Source organism: Mustela nivalis, assembly GCF_964662115.1.
Source record: "Mustela nivalis genome assembly, chromosome: 18".
Taxonomy (NCBI): domain Eukaryota; kingdom Metazoa; phylum Chordata; class Mammalia; order Carnivora; family Mustelidae; genus Mustela; species Mustela nivalis.
Window position 1 is genome coordinate 16303840 of NC_139037.1, and position 9625 is coordinate 16313464.

The 9625-nt window shown below is 42.3% G+C and overlaps 2 protein-coding genes across 4 annotated transcripts in view; one reads left to right on the forward strand and one right to left on the reverse strand.

Moving 5' to 3' along the window:
- Positions 1–9433, reverse strand: part of NIP7 (nucleolar pre-rRNA processing protein NIP7) — a 58110-nt gene extending 48677 nt beyond the window's left edge. The window contains exons 1-5 of one of the 2 annotated variants that reach the window (XM_082711766.1): positions 9319–9433; positions 9121–9207; positions 8885–9023; positions 8229–8369; positions 6746–8015 (exon numbers count right to left, since the gene is read on the reverse strand). In XM_082711766.1, the coding sequence (XP_082567892.1) occupies positions 7896–8015; positions 8229–8369; positions 8885–9023; positions 9121–9207; positions 9319–9374 (543 nt within the window). In that variant the 5' untranslated portion in view covers positions 9375–9433 and the 3' untranslated portion in view covers positions 6746–7895. Of the gene's footprint in view, positions 1–6745; positions 8016–8228; positions 8370–8884; positions 9024–9120; positions 9208–9318 lie in introns of those variants that run through there. The other variant, XM_082711767.1, reaches the window with a different exon arrangement.
- On the forward strand, positions 254–6474 carry TMED6 (transmembrane p24 trafficking protein 6). 2 transcript variants are annotated; one of them, XM_082711765.1, is made up of 4 exons: positions 254–496; positions 2036–2156; positions 3960–4111; positions 6127–6474. In XM_082711765.1, exons 1-4 carry the CDS (start codon positions 284–286, stop codon positions 6358–6360), a joined length of 720 nt encoding a protein of 239 aa, XP_082567891.1. In that variant the 5' UTR covers positions 254–283; the 3' UTR covers positions 6361–6474. The 2 variants fall into 2 exon arrangements, with proteins under 2 accessions (XP_082567891.1, XP_082567890.1); XM_082711764.1 differs by having other exon boundaries at positions 257–496; positions 2030–2156.
- Positions 9434–9625: the final 192 nt, after the last annotated feature.

Sequence of the window (9625 nt, forward strand, 5' to 3'; positions counted from 1 at the left end):
CCATGCGGGCTCGATCCCAGGACCCTGGGATCATGACCTGAGCCGAAGGCAGATGCTTAGCCGACTGAGCCACTCAGGTGCTCCATCCCTTGAGTTTTTGAGGTAAAACCAAAAACACTTCCTGTGAGCCAAGCATGAGGATATCGTGCCAGTTCTATTATGGAATATCCACGTGTGGCCCTGAAACCAGGCTAAGTTAATGATTACCCTAGCAGTTGATTAAACTGCTTGGTTTCACTAGACTGCAAGCAGTTCACCTGCAGAGGAGTCTCCAAAAAGTAACATGTTCCCTTTGCTCTTTGGGGCTGGACTGGTGGTTCTGAACCTAGTGACTTCTGCTAAGAGCCAGAAGACAGAACCCCTTAGTGGCTCTGGGGACCAGCTGCTCTTCCATGGAGCAGATCGATCTGACTTTGCCATCATGATCCCTCCAGCAGGCACAGAATGCTTCTGGCAATTTGCCCGCCAGACTGGATACTTATATTTCAGTTATGAGGTGAGTACAAGGGCTCCTCTCGCCATACTGGGGACTTGTTTTTTTTGTTGTTGTTTGTTTGTTTCCTTTTGCAAAGTGGGACAGGTTTTATTCAAATACAGGATTCTGGTTGTCTTTATTATGCTGTGATTCCCTACCTGTTAATGAAATGGATCTGCACTTGGATGGAAACTCTTGATGGATGACTAATCACTAAAACATATGGCTTGACTTCTCAAACTGGGGGCAGTAGAGGTGTGCTCAAAGCCATGGGACAAACATACTGCCTCTTCCTGGAGAGGTAATCAAATATATATTAACTCAGATTTGGAGATGAGAGAGAATCCATTTTTATAAAATAATAAAACAATATGGATATGGTACAAAGTTGAATGAAAACTTACACGAACTTTGGAAACAAACTCTGATTATTTCAAAGAAAGATGCTTCAGTTTATGGGACTGGGAGAGCAACATTTACTCTGCTGCTTTAAGGAGTAAAGCAGACCACAGAATCACTGGCTCAGGATCCCTCTATTTGGCCAGGCAGGCCTCTATTCCTTTGGGAAGGGGAATGTTTTCAAGTTGCCTGTTGATAGGCTAAGTACATTTATCCATCCTGTGGTCTTATACCACAGTGCTCAAGAATGGTGAACTCAATAGTAAAGTCAAAGGCTGTTAATTTCTTTTGTTCTTTGTCTTAGAAACCTGTTAACTTGGGGCCCCTGGGTTGCTCAGTGGGATAAAGCCTCTGCCTTCGGCTTAGGTCATGATTCCGGAGTCCTGGGATCGAGCCCCACATTGGTTTCTCTGCTCGGCGGGGAGCTTGCCTCCTCCTCCCTCTCTGCCTGCCTCTCTGCCTGCCTCTCTGCCTGCCTCTCTGCCTACTTGTGATCTCTGTCAAAGAAATTAATAAAATATTTTTTAAAATAATTAAAAAAAGAAACCTGTTAACTTTCTAAATTTTGTTTACATAGTAAGACTATATTGATCTTATTCCATTGCACTGTAACTCAAAGCTTATTTTAAGTTAGTTTATCAGAGCCTTTTCTTATCTCTCAATTTATAACAGGACAGTAGCTATTAGTAAGCACACTGTAGCATGGGCTTATCAAGATCCAGCTTGAGAAGTGGCTATTGAATGTCCTATTTATTTGCTGTCAAGCAGCAAGTAAGCCCAAGTCTGAGACACCACCAAGGAAGTCAAAACCAAGCAAGTTCAATCAAGAACTCTACAAAAACATACGTATCAATCAATACACACCAGATGGACATTCTGAGACAGGTCTTCCTAAGAGGAGTGTTACTGGCATTTTGGGTAATTCTTTGTCTTACAATACTGTTTCTAACGTGGTAGGATGTTCAATATTGCTGTCTCTTTCTACTCAACCCCCAACACCACTGTTGTCTCAATCCAAACTCCCAGGGAGGACTGGGCAGTACCATCCCTGATTGAGAACCACTGTGCAGATGATCAGGAATGTCAATCGTGGCACTTAGCTAGCTTTCTGTGATGTAGCAGGGGCTTTTCTCCCTCTTTAATGTGTCTTGGCAGGTGCAGCGGACACTGGGAATGTCACATGACCGACATGTTGCTGCCACTGCACACACCCCACAGGGTTTCCTCATAGACTCCTCTCAGAGTGTTCGAGGCCAGATAAACTTCTCTACCAAAGAAACAGGTCTGTTTTCATCACCAGTTACTGTAATAATCATTAGTTTCTTTGAAACTGGGTCAATAATGAGGAAGTACTGAAATTACTGAAGTACATGAGATGTAAAAGCTCTGGCTTTTTCACAGAGGGATGATCAAACAGTAGGGGGACTAAACAGCTTCAAACACCAAAAACTAGCCTTGAGCACCAACATCAAAACTTTACAGCAGATTGCCAGCAGCAGAGGCAGTCTGTCCCCTGGCAGATTCGGGACAGGGTCTCAAGGTGACTATTTTAACTCCAGAGTCCAGAAGCTCACTTTTATCTCATTGTCTCCATCTGAACAGGTTATAAGAAAGTGACCAAAATAGATCCATTTATAATACAGAATTCCAATTAACAAATTTATTTGAGGACAGCACTTCTTTCTATTCAGAGTACTTGAGGCAGTTACTAAACAGAAGACTCAGAACGAAAGGTAACGCATCACAGTGAAAATACCCACGTTCCACAACAAAGCACTTCTCCAGTCACCAGAAAATTTATACAGCCAGATCAAGTCTGTCCCCACCTTGGACAACATGGGTCAGTTTTTTGGGTTTTGGTTTTTTCTCTCGAGAGAGAGTGAGCAGGAGCACAAGCATGCACATGGGCAAGCACACAAGCAGGGGAAGGACAAAGGGAGAGAGAGAAACAAACTCCCCACTGAGCAGGGAGCCAGACATGAGGCCCAATCCCAGCACCCCAAGCTGAAGACAGATGCTTAACCAACTGAACCACCCAAGTGCCCTCAGCATGGGGTCAGTTTTAACTGCCCTTTCTACCAGCCGGGTATATGAAGAAAGACAATGTTTCTCAACAGGGACATAAAACAATCCTTCATTGTGTAGCACAGGATATTCAGCACTCTAGGTTAGTTAGCACCTTTGGCCCCTGCCAAAACTGCCATCCAATCATTTTGACAATCAAATATGCTGCCACACCTTTCTAATCCCGCTTCTCCCCACTTCCACATACATACAAAGGGTGGCAACCCCCATTCAGAATCAGCACCAGTATATACCCTAAACCATCGGCTCCTGTACAAACCACCTTGCAGGAAGTTACTCCATTCAGCAGGATAGCTTCTTTCATGCAAACACATCAATTTTTTCTCTAGTCTCAAGTTCAAGATGGTATCCCCCAGTTCTAATGGTGTATAAGAAGCAGGAAAACAACCATGCTCTTAATTTCAGTTCACTTTGTCAAGCAGAAGAGCTTCAATAAGAGATGTGAGAAATATATGTTGAAAAAGACAGAGAAAACGTTTTCAATCTAGTATAGAACTAACTTAAATTTACTTAAATTTATAGAACTAAGTCACTAATATTTGGCAAAACACTATATAGTAATTTGTACTTAGTAAAATAAGTTTCATGGAAGATCATGTAAGGTTTCCACATAAAAAATTGGATCTTTCTACTTCCTAAGTAAAAGGAAGGAAACTACAGTAGCACCTTTAACACTGGTACACATGGGACGCCTGGGTGGCTCAGTTGGTTAAGTGGCTGCCTTCGGCTCAGGTCATGATCCCAGCGTCCTGGGATCAAGTCCCACATCGGGCTCCTTGCTTGGCGGGGAGCCTGCTTCTCCCTCTGCCTCTGCCTGCCACTCTGTCTGTCTGTGCTTGCTCTCGCTTCTCTCTCTATGACAAATAAATAAATAAAATCTTAAAAAAAAAAACAAAACAAAACACTGGTACACATGTATCTTTGGGGAAACCTAGAGGGTGTTGGATCAACAAAGGGTGGAGACCAAGCTTTAGTAATGATTTAGTAATGATTCCTACAGGTTTTTATCAGCTTTGTCTAAAGAATCAGCAAAATCACTTTGGTTCAGTGCAAGTGTACCTCAATTTTGGAGTCTTCTACGAGGGGCCTGAGATGGACCACAAACAGAAGAATGAAAGAAAACAACTGAATGATACTCTGGATGCCATTGAGGTAACCATTTTGTGGGAGTAACAATATGGAAACATCCTTGGAAATAATATCACCTGAGTGAGTGCTCACCTGGGGAGAAACCAAACAGGCACAGGGATCTGAATCCTTTAATTTTTAGGACTTAGAGCTCTTCAAATTCCTCACTTGTTTTATACAAGGAGTTGGCAAACTCTGGCACACAAACTAAATCTGGTCCATTTCCCGTTGGAATGACCCATTCAGGGGCGCCTGGGTGGCCCAGTGGGTTACAACCTCTGCCTTCGGCTCAAGTCATGATCTCAGGGACCTGGGATCAAGCCCCACATCAGGCTCTCTGCTCAGTGGGGAGCCTGCTTCCCTCCCTCTCTGCCTGCCTCTCTGCCTACTTGTGGTTTCTCTCTGTCAAATAAATAAATAAAATCTTTAAAAAAAAACACAAAAAAGAGGAATGGCCCATTCACCATTTTAAAGTGTACAATTCTGAGGTTTTTAGTATATTCCCAAGGTCCTGCCACTATCACATCTAATTCCAGAACAGTTTCATCACCCAAAAAGAACTACACCGCTTGGTCACTCTTCCTTCCCCAGGACCCCTCCTAGTCCTCGGCAAGCATTCATTAATCAACTTTCTGTTTCTATAAATTTGCCTATCCTGTACATTGTATGTATGTATCATACATATAGTGTATGAGTAGAATCATACAATGGGGCCTGTTTCCAGACTCCTTCACTTAGTGAAGTGTGTTCTCAAAATTAATCCATATTGTAGCATATATTAGTACTTCATTCCCTTTTATGGATGACTAATACTCTCTTGTATGACTGTACCACATTTCGCTTATCCACTCATCAGCTGATAGACATTTAGGTTGTCCACTTTTTGGCTATTATGAATAATGCAGCCATGAACATTTGCATGAAGTTTTTGTGTGAACATGTTTTCATTTCCGTATACCAAGAAGTGGTATAATCTGCTGGGTCACATGGCCATCTGTTTAACTTTGTAACTCCTGTTCTCCAGTGGCCAAGGCAAGTTACACTCCCACCAGCATATGTGGTTTTAATTTCTCCACATCCTCACCAACATGCCACTGTCTCTTTTATTAATAGTCATCCCAGTGGGTGTGGAGTTGTATCTTGTGGTTTTGAGTTCTGTCTCCCTAATGGCTAAGACCACTGAGCACCTTTTCATGTTTTTTGGGCCATTTGTCTATCTTCTTTGGAGAACTGTCTATTCAAATCCTTTACCTATTTTAAAATTGGGTGGTCTTTTTATTGATGAGGTATAAGTTTTTTTAAATATTCTGGATATAAATCCCTTATCAGATAAGTGATTTGCCAACATTTTCTCCATTCTGTGGGATGTCTTTTCACTTTCTTGATAGTATTTTTCAGTGCACAAAAGCCCACTGCCTGTTTCCGTAAATGACACTTCACTGAAACACAGTTATGCTCATTTGACAATTACACACAGCTGCTTCTGTGCTAACAATGGCAGAGTTTGGTAGTTGCAACAGACTGTACTGCCTACAAAACCGAAAATCTTTACTATCTGGTCCTTTAATAAGAAGTCTGTAGGCCCTAGTCTTCTACCATATTCGAAGAACAGAAGACATCACCAGAATAGCAATGACGTACAGAGTACATACCTAAATCTAGAAATACTGTGAGACACCTGAAAGAGCTTTCTAGTTTCAACATTGAAATTTTTCATTATAAAATTGTGTCTTTTAGGCAACCCTCCTGGGTCCCCTCCCTTTTCAGGAGCTTTGTGCTATCACTTTGCTACGGATCAATAAATTTTGCTTTGCTGCTCACCACCAAAAAAAAAAAAAAAACAAACAAAAACCAGACTTTTTCATATACAGCAAAACCAGCTTTACTAACAACTACAATAACCAACTTACTACGTATCATAAAATTATAAGTAAGCTACTCAACTTCCAGGTAACTTAGATTAGTGCTCGTGAGCACCCAGGTGAGACTAGACAGGAGGTAGGGAGGACCCTCTCTTTACTTCATTTTCTGTCCCACAGGAGAGTACACGGAAGGTGCAGAACAATATCTTCCACATGTGGCGATACTACAACTTTGCCCGTATGAGGAAAATGGCTGACTTTTTCCTTCTCCAATCAAACTATAACTATGTGAACTGGTGGTCAACAGCTCAGAGCCTTGTTATTATTCTTTCTGGAATCCTGCAGCTGTATTTCTTGAAGCGTCTCTTCAATGTCCCAAAGACTACAGACACGAAAAAGCCAAGATGCTAAGCCAAAATGACTACAGCAGCCTAGGCTCTCTTCTTCTGGGGCAGAAGCTCTGTCAAAGTTTTGGTCAAATAAGCTTTGTAGATTACTGGAAAAAATCAATTTATCTTGTTCGAACATCTTAGTCTATTGCTTTCCTTTCCTCTCCAGTTGCCTCAAAATGGCAATAAAATAATAAATGTGCAAGTTTTGATATTAGCTATTACTAAAGTGTGTACCAAATGCTACCATAAAAATACTGTTCAACATACAGCAGTCCCTCAATCTTTACTAAGTCTATCTAGAGGGTTTACACATAACCTTGGGAAGGAGAAGAATTGAAAAAAAAAATGGGACAAAACATATCTGTTTTACATGTTGCATACAAAAACAGGAATTGGTAGACTGCTTTGTTGTAGTTGAAAATTTTATTTTTAGATGTCACCTTTAGAATTTAAAATAAGCAGGAAAAAAGTGTATTTAAAGAAATGCTTTATAATACAGGCAGTTTTAAAAAAACTTAGTGGAATTTTTTCATTAAAAAACATTTTAATAATTCCAAAAATAATTTTGGCAGGCATGGACAAAGGGGGAGGAGCTGAATTATTTCAGTGTCTATGATTAGTGCTTTCTGTCTAGTCCAGTCAGGTAAATAAAGGTTTGTAAGGGAAATCACGTTTTAAGAAATCAAGGTGATGAAAATAACATTAGCCTGGGATCATACCATCTAAGAAAAAGGAGAACAAGAACCAAGATATATCATCAAAACTATACTATAACTACAGGAGATCCTATCCTTAGTAATAGAAATACCCGGTATATACAACATAAAAATAATTCTTACCATTTGTTTAACACCTAACATTTGCCAGGCACTGTGCTAAGTGCTTTACAAATGTGATTTCTAATTCTAAAAACCATTCTTAGGTAGATGGTTAAAGCTGTTTTTCGAAGCAAAAGAAGAAAATAAGCTTATCAAAGTTTAATGATGCCTCTAAAGCCATACAGCTGGCAGGTGTCAGAACCAGGGTTTGAATCCAAGGTTTTCTCCCACACCACACAGAACCTACTATATAGAAAATTGGCAGAACAAATTGCTGCTATTTTATCCAAATTTCATTAGTAAAATCCCATATGTGACCTACCATTCTAATATGGTAATATCTGACTTCCATGGTATTAATAAATAATGAAGAAAATCAATTGTGTTCTTATCATGAGTTTGGAAAACAGTGTTATCACAGATAACAATAAGCTAGCTATTCTTGTCCTCAGTTCCAATGACTTAGAACCTGTTACTCAAGACAAGAAGCCCCTTGATTCAAATATAAAACACAGTATTCTATTTAGTCACAAACGCAAAGATCTGAAACACTGTTTTTGAGCCATTTCCGCATAAGAATCCAGCCTGCATTCGTCCATAATAGAATATTAAACTAAGAAGTCCCTGAAGAAGTCACAGTGTTGACAAAATTCAACATGATGATGGAGCCTACACAGACACAGGAAAGAAAGCTAGGCCCTTCCACACAGCCATAAGTCCTTGCGATGATTTCGTTTTAAGTCAAAGTCTCTTCATGCCGCACATATTCCCCAATGTCTGCTTGATGAAATACCACAATCGCCATGGGGTCTACTTTCCTGCAGTCTTGTGTAGACTTTGCTGCCACCCCAAAACCCTGGGATTCAAAAGAAGAGACACTGATTCACTCAAGTCATTCAGTTGGCACGCATTGAGGGGTAGAAATAATGAAGATGAAAAAATACAGTTCTTATCTTTGAGAAATTTGAAAGGTGCTGAAAATTTAGTCTCTAAAGCGCACTGATTGAAAATACATCCTTCTTGATTAAAAAGATACTTGGTTTTTATAACAGCTACCATCTCTACTCACCAAAGGGACGTCTGCCATGGAGTACACCACCACTCCCTGGTACTGACAAGTATTTTCAGTGATTCGACCCAGTCCAGATTTCAACACATGGTTCCCATACAGGAAGGACTGCTCTGCTCCAGGCTTTATCCACACTTTATACTATAAAAAAAAAAACAACAACAAAAAAACAACACAGAATTAAATCCAAGAGGCATTAAAATCCTACTTGCTGTATCTCTGCACATAAGCCAGCTGCTGGATATGTTGAAAGCATTTTAAGGAAAAGAGAAAAATGGATGGTTATCTCAAATTATTCACGCCCTAAAGAGAACTGCCAGAAAGTTCTTTCCTCAACTCTGTAATCTCTCACACGGATAGTTTAAAAGCTCCTTTTCTGGATCCCACTATGCTCTCACCAAAGCCACCAATTTGCTTTTCTTGAGTGGGGTCTGCATAGGCTTTTCTACTCTGCTGGACATAACTAGGACTATGCAACCATACAGCACCCTCATGCCAGAACCCCAACCATGCCCCAGCAGCAAGACCTGCACACATCCCCACGAGCTGGCATGGACTCCGTGACAGAGAAGCTACCCGATTATCTGCGTTCGGACGTGGCCCTCATCTTTGCCTTCCTTCCTCCCCAGTGGCCGACTGAATACCACCCTACAAACCTTGGCATAGGGTGCAAGGTAATCCAGAGCCGTGATGTGCAACCGGAACTTGTGAGTCTTAGTGAATTTTCCGAAGCAGGTCCCCAGCGACACTAGCTTGTCCCCAGAGATGTTGGCCGCCAACTTCAGGATCTTCTCACTGAAGGGGTAAGGAAGAAGAAGGTGTCAGATGGGAGAAGCTGGTGGGACCCAGTTATCCACCCGGGGCTCCTGTCGTCCACCCGGCACCGCCTCACCTCACATAGTACACACGGTCGTTGTGCAGCCTGAAACAGTAGGTGCCGTCGGGCCTGTCGACCAGCAGCTGAAGGTTCTCTCCGATGCTGAAAGCAAAAGGAGGGCTGGAGACAGCGCCCCAACAGCCTCCTCCCGGCCCCGCGTCCCCACTCTACCCGCCACACACACATTTCCCCTTCCCCTCCGTGCGCTCTTACTATTTCGCTATCTTCTCAAACATTACTCGGGTCTCTTCTTCAGTTAAAGGCCGCATTTTCCCGCTGGGTTACAACACCGAATCCGCGTGCCTCAGAGGCCGGAAGCGGAAGTCAGCCGCCGGCCGCTCCCTGGCAACCCCAAAGCCTGCCTCTCTAGCCGCCGTCAATTTGGTCCCTGCCCCAGTGCCCCGCAGCCTGGAGGACCATCGGCAAAGCAAGCGGGCCGGATACGAACCCCCCGCTGCTTCCGGTCCTGGATTCCGAGCCAGCGCCCTCGCAGGGCCGGAGGAGAAGTGACGCTGCTGCT

Excerpts from the sequence above, each read along its gene's own strand:
- TMED6 (XM_082711764.1), top strand. The coding sequence starts at position 284 with ATGTTCCCTTTGCTCTTTGGGGCTGGACTGGTGGTTCTGAACCTAGTG. Across the intron at positions 497-2,029 it reads ACTTATATTTCAGTTATGAG|GTGCAGCGGACACTGGGAAT; the intron begins GTGAGTACAAGG and ends GTGTCTTGGCAG. Across the intron at positions 4,112-6,126 it reads ATACTCTGGATGCCATTGAG|GAGAGTACACGGAAGGTGCA; the intron begins GTAACCATTTTG and ends TCTGTCCCACAG.